We start from the raw sequence: 19347 nt of genomic DNA, 5'->3' as shown, positions 1-19347 counted from the left end.
ATTTTAGCATAACTAGTAAATATATAAGAATTATTAAATAATACTCATAAATTTATAATTATTGTTCCACTGAAATTTTAACTGTTAAGCCAGACATCTGAGGTACTTGAAAAGGAAATCAAATGCAGTTGACCCTTGAACTGCAAAGGTCTGAACTTCCCAGGTCCACTTACACAGATTTTCTTTCACCTCGGTAACCCCAGAACAACAAGACCAGTCCCTTCTCTTCCTCCTCCTACTCAGCCTACGCAACATGAAGACAATGAGGATGAAGATCTTTATATGATGATCCACTGCCGTTCAATGAATAATAAACAGATTTTCTCTTATGATTTGTTTTTTCCTGAGACAAGGTCTCACTACTCTCTTACCTAGGCAGGAGTACAGTGGCCCAATTACAGCTCATTGAGGCCTCCACCTCCTGGACTCAAGCAATCCTCCTGCCTCAGCCTCCCAAGTAGTTGGGACTACAGGCATGCACCACCATGCCTGGCTAATTTTTTTATTTTTTGCAGAGATGGGGTTCCACTATGTTGTCCAAGCTGGTCTCAAACTTCTGGGCTCAAGTGATCCTCCCACCTCACCTCCCAAAGTGCTGTGATTACAGGTGTGAGCCACCACACCCGGCCTGATTTTCTTAATATTTTCTTTCCTTTAGCTTACTTTATTGTAAGAATACAGTATTTAATACATATAACGTGCAAAATATGTGTTAATCCACTATTTATGTTACTGGTAAAGCTTCCCATCAACAGCAGGCTATTAGCAGCTAAGGTTAGAGTGAGTGAAAAGTTAAACGTGGATTTTCAACTGTGCAGGGGGTTGGTGCCCCTAACTAGTGTTGTTCAAGAGTCAAATGTATATAAAATGTATAAACCACTTTAAAATGTGAAAATAATTAGGTTGCAAATGGGACCAAATATTGTTCACAGGCCCTATAAAAATGATGGCTAACATTTGCTAAGATTCGCATATGTAATATCGTTTGCCTAAGGAAAAACTAATGTATGATTTTAATTTCTTCTGAGATCCTTGCATTTGTGGATAATGTATGATTCCTCAATTTAAAATAATGTAATATTGTTTAAACCAGCATTGAGGTCTTAATATTTGTTTCTCACTATAAAAAATTTTAGGGCAGCAGTCCCCAACCCTGTTGGCACCAGAGACTGGTTTCATGAAAGACAATTTTTCCACACACTTGGGCTGGGGGTGGGATGGTTTCAGGATGATTCAAGCATATTACATTTATTGTACCCTTTATTTTTATTATTATTACATTGTAATATGTAATGAAATAATTATACAACATCTGATAGTATAGAATCAGTGGAAGCCCTGAGCTTGTTTTCATGCAACTAGATGGTCCCATCTGGGGGTGATGGGTGACACTGACAGATCATCAGGCATTAGATTCTCATAAGGGGTCACAACCTAGATCCCTTGCGTGTGCAGTTCACAATAGGGTTCGCGCTCCTGTGAGCATCTAATGCTGCCACTTATCTAACAGGATGCAGAGCTCAGGCAGTAGTGCAAGCAATGGGGAGCGGCTGTATACAGATGAAGCTTCACTCTCTCACCCACCACTCACCTCCTGCTGTGCAGCCCAGTTCCTAACAGGCTACAAACCGGTACCAGTCTGTGGCCCGGTGGTTGAGGACCCCTGCTTTAGGGCACTTTAAAACGCACACCAGGCCAGGTGTGGTGGCTCACGCCTGTAATCCCAGCACTTTGGGGGGCCAAGGTGGGCGGATCACTTGAGGTCAGGAGTTCAAAACCAGCCTGGCCAACATGATGAAACCCCATCTCTACTAAAAATATTTAAAAAAAAACATTAGCCGGACATGGTGGTGCCTGTAATCCAAGCTACTCAGGAGGCTGAGGCAGGAGAATTGCTTAAACCCAGGGGGCGGAGGATGCAGTGATCCAAGATCGTGCCACTGCACTCCAGCCTGGGCAACAGAGCAAGATTCTGTCTCAAAAAAAAAAAAAAAACAACAAAAAAATAACCTCACACCAACTATTATCTTCCCAAAAGGATTTAGAGACGACCATCTTCCTACAGCAACATATAAATAAATGTGCCCATTTCCAGGCTCCTTGCCAGCACTCTATGATTCAACCATTTAAATTTCTGCCAATTTCTCAAAGAAAAATGAGATCTCATAATTGCTCTGATTTGCATTTATACCTGGTGATGCGACTTAGTTCTGTCTCGCCACCCAAATCTCATGATGAATTGTGATCCCGAGTGTTGGAGGTGGGGCCTGGTGGGAGGTAATTGGATCACGGGGCTGGTTTCTAATGGTTTAGCACCATCCCCAAGTGCTGTCTCGTGATAGAGTTCTCACTAGATCTGCTTGTTTGAACGTGTGTAGCACCTCCCCACTCCTCTCCTGTCACCATGCAAAGAAGCTGCCTGCTTCCCCTTCACCTGCTGCCATGATTTTAAGTTTCCTGAGGCCTCCCCAGCCATGCTTCCTATACAGCCTTCAGAACTGTGAATCCAACCTCTCTCCTTCATAAATTACCAAGTAAAAGGTAGTTCTTTATAGCAATGTGAGAAAGGACTAATCCACCTGGCTTACTAGTGAAGTTGTATTGACCATCTGGATTTCTTCTTTTGTGAATTACCTGTTCTTTGACTTTGCCATTTTTCTCCTGGGTTGTCTGTCTTTCTTACCAATTTTTAAGAAAAGCTCTCATCCTAATAGTACATTGGCAAACATGCTGGAAATGTTTTTCCCAGTCTAGCATATGTCTCTTGTCTTTAGAACACCTTTTAGTCATTAGAAGGTATGTAATAAGAAATGTTCCTCTTCTCCTGTATGGCTTCCAGGATTCCTTAAGGAAGGCTCTTCTAGATTATATCTATATGTTACTAATTTTTTTTCCAATATGCTATTGTCTTTTTACTTTCAAATCTTAACTGAGCTGTAATTTTGGTATGTGATCTAAAGGAGGGATTGAACTTTGTTTCGTAAGAGACAATAGCTACTTACACCCAATTTTTTGGTTGTAAGTTATCTTAAGTTCCCATATATATTTGGATCTATTTCTATGCTAGCTCTTCTGTTCCTCTGATCTGCTGGGAGCTCCAGTTCTTGTGGTCGTTTTGAAGGTTCACATTTTTTCCTTTCTAGCAAGATCAAAAGAAGTTCGTTCTCAGATGTCCTCTCAGAGCCACACATTCAGATCTCCCATCCCGGTCTCCATTTCAGCTCCAATCTGTCTGATGTGACCCCATGACTCACACAAAAACACAGCCCTGAGTGAGTACACAGGCTCTAGAGCTGGCTGTCCACATTCAACTCCATAACCACATGACCTCCAGCAAGGTGCTCATTGTGGAGGCTAAAGTAACTCCATTCTGGAGGCCAAACAGCCCTGCTGACTTCCGATTAACCCCAGTTCCAGGAAGGCCTCCAAGATTTCCAGTTTATCTACTGTTCCTTGTGTAAGAGCAGGTACTTACCACGAATCCTCCCCTTAGGTCAAAAAACCTACTTCAATTGTCCTATACATCCCTTCAGAACCACCCCTTCCCTATGGTGTATGAGCCCTGGGTCTGGGGTGGGTGATGGCAAAGGGATCCATCTCATCTCGTGACTTCTTGAGATGTGGCTTCTATTCATAAGTCCCTATTAAATGTTTCTTTCTGAGAAACTGGGTGTCAGCCTCCTTCTTCATCCTCTCAACTTCCTCGGACTTCAGGGGCAGATTTGCACAGACCTGCCCACTGTAGAACACAGATCCATTTTGCGCTTCAGTTTCTTCATTTATAACATGAGAGAAATGAAATCACCTACTTTAAAGGGTTGTTGAATGAATTAAATGAGATATTTTACTTTAAAACATTAGGCCTAGCGTATGAATGTGCAACAAAATTTAGGTATTTTTATTGTATATGCAAATTAGATTTGATTCGGGATTATCCCTATACTACTGTAAATGTCACTCTCATTCACTCACACAAATTGCTCTCTCCAGTTGAAGAAAGGGAGCCGTTACTGAGTCCTCAAAGTATATATGATGACTCCCTCTGGAAGTTTCAAGCTCTGGGAAAGGGATCTGTCACATGTATCTGGGGGAAAAAATGAGATTGGAAACTGCTGGTTTATAATAGTATCATCATCATCTTAACCTGTAAGTTACTTTTTAGTCATCTAGTTATCTTTGGTATCTCCCCTGTAAGCATCCTTTCCTATTCCACGGGGCCAGCTTCCTAAAAACACCTTCCATCACATCACCTCCCCGTTACCATCACAAAAGATCTGTAATGGATCCACTCTCTACAAAAAAATAACAACTGTCCTCCTCCCTGGCTTTCAAGGCCCACGGAACTTGGTCAAACTCAAACTTTGTCCAGTGAGGCCAAGCTCACAAATTATCCTTCAAGTAAGTTGTCTCCATCTGGCATCAGTCTATGTGGTATTATACTATACCATACCATACTATACTACCATAAACTCAAGACACACTTTCATTAGCCAAAAATATTGAAGTATTATAATAAAATCAAGAAGACAGCTACTTTTCCTTCTTTCTGAACACCTACGTAACACTGGGCAACAGACTTATTTGTGGCCTTTCTCTGTGAGTTCTTAAAAGAGCACAACGAGTAAACTGGTCATCTCACCTGTAAGTTTCCTAAGTATATCACCAAGGATAATGTCAGACCCAAGAATTCACAACAATCTAGTGCTTTCTCAGATCTCAATCCCAGGCCTCAAATCCCTCTCACCAGGTTTTTCAGTCTGGATGGTCTCTCTGTAGAGACAGAGGGAAATCAAACAGGAGCTGGGCCTCAAGCAGCAGACCTCACACTCCCTTATCTTCCTACTCTAAACACTGCTTTCTACAAAGCTCTTTTAACTGTGTTTAGCAATTTCCATGCAAAATGACGAGTGGGGGTTTCTTTTGTTTCAAGACAGCTGAATAGAGTTGCCAGAAGCCGGTTCTCAGAACCCAAGTTACAGGTGAGCAACCATCACCAGAATAGAGTATCAAGTGGAGAGCACTGGAGCCTAGTGGAGAACCCCTGGGATGAAACGAGGGCAAAAAATAAAAAGGAGGAAACAACAGAGGGGCAGAGAGCGGCTAGGAGCCCTGAGGGACTTGGTATTCCCTTGAAAGGGGTGGCAGGAATGCTGCTGCTGCCCCTCACCTCTGTGGCCGACTGCTGGTACCCAAACTGTGGGAGAGCTTTTCTGCCCTCACAAACCCAAACACTGGTGCGGGCAGCAATTTGGGGACTTCCTGAGGGCATTACATCAGACTACCACTTGTGCCAGGTTGCTCACCCTCCAGTGGACCTGGGTAGCAGTGGCGGCAGCAGTGGGAGGACTGCCTGGGGAAGCTCAGCAGTGATGTCTCCATATCACCAGAGGCCCTGCAGACCTTTCTTGGCACCAGCTGAGACTGCAGCAGCCACACAGGGCTGGCTGGACCCAGGGGAGCTGCAGGGTTCCCAGAGATCTACCCTCAGGGAGTGCTGCTCCTAAGGGAAGAAAGAGTACAGCATGCCAAGGGGGCACTCCTTGGGACAAAGGAGCATGCACTTTCCTGTGCCCAGGAGCATGGCTTGTGGCCCGACTGTGCCACATGCAGTGGAGACAGGGGTGCATGGCTTGTGGGCTGAGAGACTGTGCCACCTGCAGCGGAGACAAGGATGCTGTACTCAGCCCTGCAAGGGAGGAGTATGCTTCCAGCCCAGGAGCCAGGTGGTCTCAGTGCTTGGGCACAGATGTGGGGAGTGGGACTTCTCCTCTCCCACCCTCTACCCACTGCTGTGGGCACAGTCATGGCTGCTCCCACAGGTTGGCACAGGCACACAGGACAGTGGCCATTCTGTGGCTGTTAGGGGAAGGTGCATTTCCACTGGCAGTGGACTTGCACGACTTCCACTGGGCCAGGACTTGCACGAAAGGTGGGGCCTCACCCTCTCTACACGAACCCACTGCATTCCTGTGGCAAAGAGCAGGAGAGCTACAAATCTGTGTGCTTTGGGTTGAGGGAGGAGGCTCACTACAGAAGACATGTTGGTGGTAAGCCAGGGACAGGTGTCTCTCGTGGCACTCACTACACTGCAGCCTGAGACAGACAGTGATATTCTCATGTTCTGAATATTCCCAGCATCAGGACGGGGTGTGACAGGGAGGCAGACTGTGCTCCCACCTGCCCAGGCCATGGAGCTGGAGCAACCCCCACACCTCCCCGCAGACATCTTGGCACCTTCTACACAGCTACCCCTGCTACCCCTGTTAGGGCTGGTGCTTGAGCCACTGGAGTATCCAAGAGGAGAACTGGCAGTTCAGTTCTGTCCAGCTTTGTCCCCCACTCAGGGGCTGAGCAGGGAGCTCAGGCCACTGTGCATTCCACAGACCACTCCACTGCCTGAAGCAACAGAGCTTCCCCCATAAACAAAGGTCAAGCACAGACACATAGACCCATCGGATTCCACCGCAGCTGGCTTTTACCTGTAAATACCACCTGCTGGCCTGCACAATCCAATATAAATTCTGCTGCCACAAGTGCAAAGCAACGGAGAACAAAATAACTTCCTGAGAACTCTGCCTTCCAGGCCCCACGGGAGACAGTGAGGATCCTGCTCACATACCCAGCACATCACTACTATCACTAGCATTTGAGAAAGCTACCACAAAAAGGCCAACTGTAACCAAGAACTCAAGAGTCTCTGTCACTGAAAGTACCCAGAACTGAAGTCAAACAACTATATGCAACATAGATTATATTCACATTCTCAAGGGGAAAAAAAAAAATCCTGACAGAGTAAATTCAAAAATAAAGAAGAGACAGTTTATCCAGATGAGAATGAAACAGAGTAACAACTCTAGAAGTATTTTAAAAAAAAAAAAAAAAAAAGAGTGCTGCAACATCCCCAAAGACTCACACTAACTCTCCAGCAGTGGACCCTAAAGAAAATGAAATCCTTGAAATACCAGATAAGGAATTCAAAATATTGATTTTAAAGAAGTGCAATAAGATCCAAGAGAAAGTCAAAAAAACAACACAAAGAAATCAGAAAACTATAGGATCTAAATTAAAATTTTACTAGAGATAGCTATTTTTTAGAAAACCAGACAGAAATTCCAGAAATGAAAAATTCATTGTAGGAATTACAAAATACAGTTGAAAGCCTGAACAGCAGACTAGACCAGCAGAAAAGAGAATCTAATAGCTTAAAGACAGGTTTGAATTAACCCAGTCAGACAAAAGGTATAAAACTCACATATCTTACAAAATAATTATACAATTGACACTAAAAAACAACTAGTTAACAATTAACACTATGACAGGAACAAAACCTCACATATCAATATTAACTCTGAACATAAATGAATTAAATCCTTTACATAAAAGATATAGATTGGTGAACTACATTTAAAAAAAAAAAAGATCCAACCATATGTTGCTTACAGAAAACCACCTAACTGGTAAAAACAAAGACTCAACGTAAATAGGTAGGAAAAGATATTCCATGCAAATAGAAACCAAAAGTGAGCAGGAAAAGCAATACTTAGATAAAAGAGACTTTTAAGTCAATAATAGTTAAAAAACAAAAAAAAAAAAGACCATTAAATAATGATAATGGGATCAATTCAACAAGATATAACCATCCTAAATACAAATGCACCCCACACCAAAGCACTCAGATTCATAAAATAATTACCACTAGACCTAAGAGGAGATAGACAGCAATGTAATAATAATGAGAGACTTCAACACCTCACTAAAAGCACTAGAAAGATCATCGAGACAGAAAATCAACAATAAAACACTGAACTTAAATTGGACTCAGGATTAAATGGACCTAAAAGACATTTAAAGATCATTCTACCCAACAACCACAGGACATACATTCCTCTTAGCACATGGAACAGTCTCCAGGATAGACCATATGTTAGGCCACAAAACAGTCTCAGCACATTTTTAAAAACTGAAATCATATCAACTATCTTCCCAGATCACAGTGGAATAAAACTAGAAATCAATTCCAAGAGGAGAACTCTCAAAACTACACAAATACACGAACATTAAACAACCTGCTCCTGAATAACCTTTGGGCCAATGACAAAGTTAGGATGAAATGTAAAAGTTTTTTGAAATGAATATAAATAGAGACACAATGGACCAAAACCTCTGGGATACAGCAAAGCAGCGGTAAGAGGGAAGTTTATAGCACTAAATGCCTACATCAAAAAGAAAGATCACAAATTAATGATCTAATGTAACCCTCATGGCACTAGAAAAAAAAAGAACAAACCAAATTGAAACCTAACAGAAGAAATAACAAAAATCAGAGCAGAACTAAATGAAATTGAGACCCCCCCCAAAAAAATGCAAAGGATCAACAAAACAAAGTTGGTTCTTTGAAAAGATAAACAAAATCAATGGACCACTACTCAAATTAACCAAAAAAAGAATAGACACAATTCAAATAAGCACAATCAGATATGAAAAAGTAGACATTAAAACTGATACTATGGAGAGACAAAAGATCATCAGAGATAGTACTATAAACATCTCTACACTCAAAAACTAGAAAACCTAGAGGAAATGGATACATTCCTGGAAACATACAACCTCCCAATATTGAATCGGAAGGAACAGAAATCCTGAAAAGACCAGTAACAAGTAGTGACATTGAATCAGTACTTTAAAAATCTCCCAAGAAAAAGCACAGGACCAGACAGATTGAGAGCCAAATTCTACCAAAGGTACAAAGAACTGGTACCAATCCCACTGAAACTGCTCCCTGAAAAAAAAAAAAAAATCAAGTTGGAGGGAATCCTCCCTAACTTGTTCTATGAAGCCAGTAACACCCTAACACCAAAGCAAGGAAAGGACACAACAAAAAAGGAAAACTACAGGCCAATATCCCTAATGAATACAGATACAAAAATCATGGCCTAGAAGAATTAGTATTGTTAACATGACCATAATGCCCAAAGCAATCTGCAGACTCAATGCACTTCTTATCAAAGTACCAATGTCATTTTTCACAGAATTAGAAAAACAATCCTAAAATTCATATGGAACCATATGAGTAGCCAAAGCCTGAATAGCAAAAGCAATCCTAAACAAAAACAACAAAGCTGGAGGCATCATGTTACCTGACTTCAAATTATACCTGAAGGCTATAGTAATCAAACAGCATGGTACTGATATAAAAATAGGCACACAGATCAACGGAACAGAATAGAGAACCCAGAGTCAAGGCCACATACTTACAACCAACTGATCTTTGACAAAGTTGACAAAAACGTAACACTGGGGAAGGGACACCCTATTCAATAAACGGTGCTGGGAAAACTGGACAGCCATATGCAGAAGAATGAAACCAGAACCCTATCTCTCACCATATACAAAAGTTGAAGACTTAAATGTAAGATCTGAAACTATGAATATTCTAGAAGAAAACCCAGGAGACACTCTCCTGGACATTGGCCTAGACAAAGATTTCATAACTAAAACCTCAAAAGCAAATGCAACAAAACAAAAATAGACAAGTAAGATTTAATTAAACTAAAAAGCTTCTGCACAGCAGAGTAAACAGAAAACCTACAGAATGGGTGAAAATATTGGCAAACTGTGCATCTGACAAAGGACTAACATCCAGAATCTACAAGGAACTCAACAATTCAAAAAGAAAAAAAGAATCCCTTTAAAAAGAGGGCAAAGGACATGAACAGACATTTCTCTAAAGACATACAAATGGCCAACAAGCATATGTAAAAATGTTCCACATCCCTAATCATCAGAGAAAGGCAAATTAAAACCATGAGACACCATCTTATACCCACTGGAATGGCAATTATTAAAAAGTCAAAAAGCAAAGATGTTGGCAAGAATGTAGAAAAACGGGAATGCTTACATACTGTTGGTGGGAATGTAAATTAGGATATCCTGTATGGAAAACAGTATGGAGATCTATCAAGGAACTAAAAATAGAACTACCATTCCATCCAGCAATCCCACTACTGAATATACACTTGAAGGAAAAAAATCATCATATCAGAAAGATACCTGCACTCATATGTTTATCACAGCACTATCCATAATTGCAAAGATATGGAATAAACCTAAGTGTCCATCAATGGATGACTGGATAACAAAAAATGTGGTTGTGTGTGTGTGTGTGTGTGTGTGTGTGTGTGTGTGTGTGATTTCATTCTTTTCTATGGCCAAATTCCACATGTTGGCCATAAAAAAGAATGAAATCACATGTTTTGCAGCAACATGAATTGAACAATAGCCCATTATCCTAAGTAAAATAACTCAGAAAGAGAACACCAAATACCACATGTTCTCACTTATAAGTAGGAACTAAATAATACGTACACATGGACATGGACAGTGGAATCACAGACACTGGAGACTCAGAAAGGTTGGGGGGTGAGGAATTAGAAATTATCTACTGGGTACAATGTACACTATTCGGGTGACGGGTATTAAAAACCCAGATTTACGACTATGCAATGTATCCATGTAACAAACTGCACTTGAACTGCCAAATCTATAAAAATATAAAAATGTTTAAAACACAAAAGAAAATGACAGAGCTACCACAGTAAGCTTCTCTCCCAAATCCAAAAGCCCACCTAGCATCCTCTTCTAGTTATCAGACAGTCCCTAGTCATATACCATCTCTATGTCATGAGCATCCATTTTGTGGTCAAACCTCATTATTCTAACTGCCTTAGTGAAAGGTCATCACGGACATCCATGTTGCCAAATCCAAGGGCAATGCGTTCTGCTTTTCTGTCTGCCCTGCCTCCCTTCCTTCAGGCATCTGCCCTGACTCCACTCCATGTAACCTGGTGCTGATATATTAATCCACTTGGATTCATATTCTTCACAGAAGGATGGCAATCCTGACCCAAAAGGCATACATTTGGGGAATGAAATGAACCCTAGGAAAGAAGGGGCTGCACCTCTTTCTCTGAGACTGCCAATCCTCAGGACTATTTTTTTTTCTTTTATTATTATTATTATTATTATTATTATTATTATTATTATTATACTTTAGGTTTTATGGTACATGTGCGCAATGTGCAGGTAAGTTACATATGTATACATGTGCCATGCTGGTGCGCTGTACCAACCAACTTGTCATCTAGCATTAGGTATATCTCCCAATGCTATCCCTCCCCCCTCCCCCCACCCCACAACAGTCCCCGAAGTGTGATGTTCCCCTTCCTGTGTCCATGTGTTCTCATTGTTCAATTCCCACCTATGAGTGAGAATATGCGGTGTTTGGTTTTTTGTTCTTGCGATAGTTTACTGAGAATGATGATTTCCAATTTCATCCATGTCCCTACAAAGGACGTGAACTCATCATTTTTTATGGCTGCATAGTATTCCATGGTGTATATGTGTATTTAACCTTTAATGTAAGCCTAACTCCAGTGACCATCTTTGACAGCAGAAACACCGTCTGGGAACTACAGCCAAAACTGGAAGGTACAAAGGAGTGGGAGTTGGGGGAGCATTAAAAGGAAATGTGGGCTGGGGGAGAATGTAAAAACAGGGTTTAAGAAAGATATGGGTGAGCCATCTAGGAGACGGCTTTCAATATCAAATACACATCTACATAATTCTTCATAACGGCTGTCTGCATAGTATCCACTAGACAGAACCAACCTAGTTTTAGCTCATACTAGACATTCAAACCGTTATCATTTTTAACTACTAACAAATGTGTATTATGTATTATAAACACTTATGATTTCTAAACATTCATAATTTTTGTATAGCTATATACGTATAGCTATACACAGTCATTTTTGCAAAACTGGGGAATCATATTGCCAATCCAGTAATTTCAGGTAGTTCTACTTACCCACTGAATGATAAGTGCGTGTCTTCAAGTCATGCATACAAACAGCACTTGATGGCCCGCACTGGACAATATCCACACTTCCACAGATGTTGATTTTATAAAGTACATTATTTTTGGTATCAACAGCTTCCCATGTATAACTGGAAAGGAAGAAAAACAACTTGTCACTGTCACTGATTTATCAAAAATTAAACTTCTCTCTAGTGTTATTCAAGCCACATTTGCTTAAAACTGCCACAAACTAGAAAATACACTTTCCTTAGCCAAAAACACTAAAAAGTCAAGTATGTTAAGTTGCAAAGAAGCCAGGGCAGAAACTACTAACACCATCTGTCTGTGGTTCAATCCATTCTGAAGCTACCTCAGGACTCAAAGATCATCAAACTAGAAATATCTGGCTGGGCGTGGTGGCTCACATCTGTAATCCCAGCACTTTGGGAGGCCGAGGTGGGTGGATCACGAGGTCAGGCGTTCAAGACCAGCCTGGCCAACAATGAAACCCCGTCTCTACTAAAAATACAAAAATTAGCTGGGCGTGGTGGCACATGCCTATAATCCCAGCTACCTAGGAAGGTGAGGCAGTAGAATTGCTTCAACCTGGGAGACAGAGGTTGCAGTGAGCCGAGATTGTGCCGCTGCACTCCAGCTCGGTCAACAGTGCGAGACTCTGTCTCCAAAAAAAAAAAAAAAAAAAGAAAAAAGAAATATCTTACCATTAATTTAAGAATATCAACTCAGATCAGTGTATTAGTCTGTTCTCACGCTGCTAATAAAGACATACTCAAGACTGGGTAAATTTATAAAGGAAAGAGGTTTAACTGACTCATAGTTAAGCATGGCTGGGGAGGCCTCAAGAAACTTACAATCGTGACAGAAGGGGAAGCAAACACATTCTTTTTCAGCAAGGAGAAGTGCGGAGCAAAAGGGGAAAAAGCCCCTTATAAAACCATCAGATCTCGTGAGAACTCACTCATGATCACGAGAACAACGTAAGGGTAACCGCCCCCATGATTCAACTGCCTCCCACCAGGTCTCTCCCAAGACACATGGGGATTATGGGAACCACAAGCTGAGATTTGGGTGGATTAATCAGTAATTGCTCAAGACTCATGCTGAATATAAGATAGTAATATTGCCTTTCCAATCACACCAAAATGCTGAAAAACCAAAGGATTTTTTAACTCTATTTTATTAAAAAACTAGCTATGGCATGAAAGGCAGCTCCACTTCTGCTTTTACCTCTTACAGCTACAGTTCAGATCTGAACTCGCAAGACAGAGCTGTGTAATGAGTCAACTATCAGATTTGAAATCACACAAAATTCACTACACCAAGCATTAACACTCATTGTTCAAACCTCTGGCAAAGCAGATAGTGAGTTATTGCTAATGCCTCAATCAGTATACCTGGGACAAAACAGATGGTTTCCCGGTTCTGTGAAAACAATTATTCTCAAATGTCTACTCTTCCCTGGGGAGAATGTTTTGTCCATTTTGTAAAATGCGGATCATCTCCTCAGCAGGAGTAAAAACAGAAAAGGAAGAAAGTGACTTAAAATGTCCTCGCAAAATGCAAAAAATAAAGACCTGGCCAGTGGTTTGTGCCTGTAATCCCAGCACTTTGGGAGGCGAAGGCCAGAGGATCACTTGAAGCCAGCAGTTGCAGGCCAGCCTGGGCAACATACCAAGATCCCATCTCTACAAAAATAAAATTTTTTTATTATCAATGCAAAAACTGTTATTTAACTCAACAGTATTGCTAAAAGGAGGGGCAATAAGTTAAATCAGAATTGCTTAGGCTAGGCCCATCCAGGAGTTGCGGAGGCCCTGGGGGTAAGACCACCATATTTATCTACCTAACTGTGTTATTCACCCTGTACAGTACTCCCTTGACGACAGAAGCACTCCGTCACAGAAGGAGCTGTCCACCTCCCAGAGCTCCCTTCCACTGTGCACCAAGGCAATGACTCAGCACAAAACCAACCACCAGGCCCTCCCACATGCCCCCCTCCCCAACCCTGAACTAGTTTCAGCAATGGAGGAGCCATAGCAACCCTGTTGGGGTCACTGGAAGACAAGGCGCCAAGAACTCCTAGGTCTGGGAACCCATCAAACCCCCCTGCCAAGAAACCAAACCGCACACATAGGCCTTCAAAAGCAGGGAGACTTGGAAGGTCCGATGGCCACTAAGCAGCTACAAACCTGAAGAGCAGGCTGGGGTACTTAGGTGCCCAGTCTTAGGGTGATACCCTTGGGGTGTGACTCCTCAACTCAGCTTTTTCAGCAGGAACATGTTAAGAGGTATCTCCTAGAGTCAGGATGACTCAAGGACATGAGAAAATAACCCAAGTATTACCGGGCACAGAGAAAAATCATCAACAAAGGCTTGTTTCCTTTGCCCTTCGTTAACCTTTATTCATGTGTTTCACAGGCATTTCTTAAGTACTTACTGCGGGAGGCACAGGAGAGTACAGCAATGAACAAAACAAAGACGCCCTGCCCTCTTGGAGTGTATATTCCAGGTTGCAGGATACAAGATAAACAAGTAAACAAAGACTTGGCTACTACTCAGGAAAAATGCTAATCTCTTATTCAGGAGTCATGACTAGTTTCTCCAGGATAACAGAGACAAACTTCAAGAAGCGGCAGTGGCATCATTAAACTATTTCACAATCCTAAGTATATGATATTGGTGCATGAGGGTGTCATTTAAAATGAGTTAACTGGTAGGAATCAACACTAAAGAGATCCACACGTACCTAAAATGCTATGGTTTTTTTTTTGTTTTTTTTTTGAGACGGAATCTCGCTCTGTCGCCCAGGCTGGAGTGCAGTGGCGCGATCTCTGCTCATTGCAAGCTCCACCTCCCGGGTTCACGCCATTCTCCTGCCTCAGCCTCCCGTAGCTGGCACTACAGGCGCCCACCACCACACCCAGCTTAATGTTTTGTATTTTTAGTAGAGATAGGGCTTCACCGTGTTAGCCAAGATGGTCTTAATCTCTTGACCTTGTGATCCACCTGCCTCAGCTTCTCAAAGTGCTGGGATTACAGGCGTGAGCCACCGCGCCCGGCCTGCTATGCTTTTCTTAAAAGAAATCCACCATTCTTGCAAAGGGGATATTTAAATAAGGTAAAGAGCGTGTTTGCTTGGGGAGCAGAATCAAGATTTAAAAAAGAATAAAATGAGGGATATTGTCCTGATAATCTGGAAATCAGGGTTGCTAGAAAGAAAAGTGTTGCTCTATTCAATTATACTATTTTCTCTACTTGCATTTCATACTTGTTTTGTCAAGATTTATCAAATGTAAGTGGTTATGGGAGTAGGAAAGGAGTAGCCTATTAAAATACTTGAACACTGACTTTTTTCAGGGGGGTGATTTAACCACTCAGCACAAGGCAGCCCTCCTCCAGGCCTGGCAACCTCAATGCCATTCAAACCCATCAGCAGGACTTGAGGCGAAGGCACCAACATCTCAGAGTTCTTAATCACAGCTTTAAAATGAAGAATGGTCACAGCAGGTTTCTAAACTTCACTCCAAAGACACCTGCAAGCTGTCAGTACTTAAAACATTCTGATGTTTCAACGGACATTATGTCTCCTTTAAAACAAACTAATGGCAGGGTGCGGTGCCTCATGCCTGTAATCCCAGCACTTTGGGAGGCTGAGGCAGGCAGATCACGAGGTCAGGAGATCAAGATCAGCCTGACCAATATGGTGAAACTCCGTCTCTACTAAAAATACAAAAATTAGCCGGGCATGGTGGTGCATGCCCGTAGTCCCAGCTACTCCGGAGGCTGAGGCAGGAGAATCGCTTGAACCTGGGAGGTGGAGGTTGCCGTGAGCTGAGATTGCGCCACTGCACTCCAGCCTGGGCAACACAGAGAGACTCCGTCTCAAAAAAAAAAAAAAGAAAAAAGAAAAAACTAATACGCCTAGCCCAGGAGCTCAGAAACAGTCATGTGGTTTAAATAATCTCTCTGAAAATTTATGAAGAATATTCCAAAAACTATTATGTACTCTGGTATGCACCCTGGTTAAACTATCACTAGATATGCTTCCACTAAAGTAAATATTTTTTAAAGACTATTTCATAATAAACTTGAAAATCATATAAATAACTGACAACAAGTTTTAAGAAATCACATGTTTGAAACTAAAGAATTCTAAATTTCTTTCCAGATTAAAGGCCAAGCCCCTAGAATGGCCTAAACTAAAATCGTTCTTAAAATTAAATTGATATTAAAGTTTAAAAGCACCATGATCACATTATAGAACTAGAAAATGGTTTCAGAAGCAATAAAATTATTACAGACTAAATAAAATGTAATGATATCTTTGAGGAATAATAAATTTTTTGTCTGAAAGTCTGTCTGTTAGAAAATTCTCTACCTGAAGTGAACACTACAGCCAGAATTAGGAAACTATTCCAAACAGTATGGTTCATTTAACAGCCAAGCAAATGAAACCATTCAGCTGAGATTCCCAGAAAAAGCCTACATTCTAGACTAAGTTATCTGAGCTTACACAAGTAAAGACTTAAGAAAAAAGCCAACAGAAAAAAAAAAAGAGATCAACATATTCAATCAAAGAGAAAACTAAGCTGTAATAGTAAGATGTTAAATGTTAGCAACAAACAAGCTTCTGGAAGAAAGTATCTGCAAGCTGTGTGGAAACACCGTCTTCACTCAAACACACACACACACACACACACACAAAAGAATGTGTTGAATACATTTTCTGAAAGAAAGAACTTCAGGCCGTGTGCAGTGGCACATGCCTGTAATCCCAGCACTTTGGGAGGCTAAGGTGGGAGGATCACTTGAGGTCAGGAGTTCGAGACCAGCCTGGCCAACATGATGAAACCCTGAATCTACCAAAAAAAAAAAAAAAAATACAAAAATTAGCCAGGCGTGGTCGCACACGCCTATAGTCCCAAGTACTCGGGAGGCTGAGGCACGAGAATAGCTTGAATCCAGGAGGTGGAGGTTGCAGTGAGCCGAGATCGCACCACTGCACTCCAGACTGGGTGACAGAGTGAGACTCCATCTCAAAAAAAAAAAAAAAAAAAAAAATTCTGCAGCAGGATAGGTAAGAAAGCCCAGTGAGCAGTTTCTTGAAACTCTGTCAAATCTTCTAAAAGTCACTGACTCTATGCTGTATTCCATCTCAACTGAAGGAAACCAGTGGAACACAGGAGGAGAAGCGGGGAGAACTGCAAAGGCCCACAGAAGCAGCTTGTCCACTGCAAACAACGCAGGATCCCTGCCCATTGTCCCAGTCTCACAAAATTCAGTGACCATCCTCAAGGGAGGCAGCCTGATTTTAGTTAAAATCAGTCTTCTGGATGCAAAACCATCTGTCCAAGAACCTTGGTTCTTCAAAACCATCACTCTGGGACAGAAAATGTTCTAGAAACTCAGCAAAGATAAGTAAAATCTTTGCTATTCTATGTGATTTTTCAGAGAATAAAACAGTTAGCCAATGGTCCCTCTCTCATTCTCAAAAAATCCAAATGCATGCCAAAGCCAGCCTGACAGCTGGAGATACACACATGTGCTGCAGCAGCTCCTCCAGACAGTGCTCCCCGGCTGAATCCACAGCTCTGGCACTAGCTGCCATGGCACTTCATACAGCTCAGTGGTGGCATTTTCTGAAGTGTCTGTTATCCCCAACGACACCATCACTGTGGGACAGTAATGTCCTCCCTCCTGGAGCAGTGACTGGCAAATGCAGGATCAGCGTCTCTACTGATGGCTTGAGAAGGAAACTGGCCAGTGGCTAAGAACGCATGACAGCATGGCTCTCACCCACACAGCTAACATGTGAGCCAAATCTCCCCACAGAACGTGACGCCATTATCCAACCCTCTCAAGTTCCTCAGCTTTGAAGCCAAAGATCCCAAGGCTCAGAATGAGGAACTTGCCCAACATCACAGAATTACAAAGTGAAGAATTAACCTAGGCAGTGTGAGGCCCAAGGGTGAGTCCTTAGCCAATTACGTAAACGGCTTCATTTATTTTCCATTTAAAGAAATGGTTTTAACTTTTCGGAAAACATTTAGTTTCAGTTACAACACGAAAACTGGCAAAACATTCCACAAAACTTTACTTTAAATCTTGTCACAATAAACGCCATTAAAAGGGTAGACTCTGTATGGCACAAAGATCTCTGAGTTCCTATTATACTGCCAACCATCTACACAATTTGATTCAGTAAAATGCTTGTCATATAGAAAAGTTAAAGTTATCCCTTCACAGCACCTTGTAATCACAGATACAAGACCCCCAGTAGAGGCCTGAAACCAGGAATATGGTTTCAGATATGGTTTTTCCTTTATATACATACCCATGATTAAGTTTAATTTATAAATTAGTTGTAAAAGATTAACAACTAATAATAAAATAGCACAATTATGACTGTAATAAAAGGTATGTGAATGTGGCATCTCTCTCTCTCTCTCAAAATATCTTAATATTTTCAGACTGCAGGTGACCACGGGTAACTGAAACCTCAGGAAGTGTAACTGCTGATGGGGGGACTGGTTTATAGTCACTCACTTCATGATGGGGATACATTGTCAGAAATGTGTCATGAGGCAATGCTGTCACTGCACAAACATCATTGAGTGTATCTGCACACATATAGATGGTGTCACCTACTACAAACCTAGGCTATACGGTATGTCCTATTGTTCCCAGGCTACAAACCTACACAGCATGATGCTGCACTGAATACCGCAGGCAACTGTAACACGTGACACATATCTAAACATAGAAAAGGTGCAGCAAAGATATGGTATAAAGGATTAAAATGGCACACTTGCCTAAGGCACTTATAATGAATGGCGCCTGCAGGACTCGAAGTGGCTCTGGGTGAGTCAGTGAGTGAGTGGACCTAAAGGCCTAGGACCTGACTGGACGCTTTTATAAGACTGGTAGCGCAGCGGGTTCGTTTACAGCAGTATTACCACAAACATGTGACTAACGCATTGTGCTATGACGTTACAATGGCTACAGCATCACTAGGTGATAGGAATTGTTCAGCTTCATCATAATCTTCTAGGACCAAGGTCATTTATGCAGACTGTAATTTATGCAGTCCATCATTGGCCAAAACGCTTCTCTTCTCATTTTTAATGTCATGGATACTACTTATATAGTAAAGGCAGAATTCTCAGAGTGGTTGAACCCATCTGAGGACAGCCTCTATGAAAAAGCTGTGAACTGTCTGAAGATTCAGACCATATCACATCACACTGATCAACAGATCATATGCTTTTCCTTGCTCAACTTTCTTCCCCAAGCTTAAACTTCTGCTACTCTATACTCCCAGTCCAGTTCTGCTTTCTCTTCTACACAGTGTGAATTGCCAAACACCAGAGCATTGCCTTCCACAACCTCTCTTCCCATACTCAACTGGTTTCCATGGAAATAATATCAAGTCCCTCAGCCAGCTCCTTCCCACTGGCTGCACTGTCCTT

At 41.7% G+C, this 19347-nt stretch overlaps 1 protein-coding gene across 1 annotated transcript in view; it reads right to left on the bottom strand.

Annotated features, from left to right (window-relative positions):
* IGF2R (insulin like growth factor 2 receptor) overlaps positions 1–19347 on the bottom strand; it is a 138421-nt gene that overhangs the window by 104247 nt on the left and 14827 nt on the right. The window contains exon 2 of the mRNA XM_024248233.3: positions 11867–12006. Within this exon, the coding sequence (XP_024104001.2) occupies positions 11867–12006 (140 nt within the window). The remainder of the gene's footprint in view (positions 1–11866; positions 12007–19347) is intronic.

The sequence above is a fragment of the Pongo abelii genome, chromosome 5, assembly GCF_028885655.2.
Source record: "Pongo abelii isolate AG06213 chromosome 5, NHGRI_mPonAbe1-v2.0_pri, whole genome shotgun sequence".
In the NCBI taxonomy this organism is placed as follows: domain Eukaryota; kingdom Metazoa; phylum Chordata; class Mammalia; order Primates; family Hominidae; genus Pongo; species Pongo abelii.
Note: the sequence above shows the minus strand (reverse complement) of the source record. Positions and strands in the feature narration are given on the sequence as shown.